We start from the raw sequence: 202 nt of genomic DNA, 5'->3' as shown, positions 1-202 counted from the left end.
TGCTAGGCCTCGGCTTCCATGGGCGGCGCAACGATCTCCTCTCACTGCAGCAGGTGGGCCCCGGGACGGGCCGAGCCGGGCAGGGCTGAGCCGGGCAGCGCTAACCCCCGTCCCTTCTTCTCTTCCATGGGCCGCTGCAGTCCGAGGAGCTGGGGGGAAGGTCGGAGCCGCACGTCGCGGCGCTGAGGTAAAGCGTTGGTTC

At 69.8% G+C, this 202-nt stretch overlaps 1 protein-coding gene across 1 annotated transcript in view; it reads left to right on the top strand.

Moving 5' to 3' along the window:
* Positions 1-140: 140 nt before the first annotated feature.
* Positions 141-202, top strand: part of OGFOD1 (2-oxoglutarate and iron-dependent oxygenase domain containing 1) — a gene marked incomplete at its 5' end in the record, with an annotated part of 9628 nt that continues 9566 nt past the window's right edge. Inside the window, one exon of the mRNA XM_010013425.1 lies at positions 141-187. Within this exon, the coding sequence (XP_010011727.1) occupies positions 141-187 (47 nt within the window). The remainder of the gene's footprint in view (positions 188-202) is intronic.

This window comes from Nestor notabilis, unplaced genomic scaffold (assembly GCF_000696875.1).
Source record: "Nestor notabilis isolate BGI_N333 unplaced genomic scaffold, ASM69687v1 scaffold17084, whole genome shotgun sequence".
NCBI lineage: Eukaryota > Metazoa > Chordata > Aves > Psittaciformes > Psittacidae > Nestor > Nestor notabilis.
This window is presented reverse-complemented; position numbering and strand designations above follow the sequence as displayed.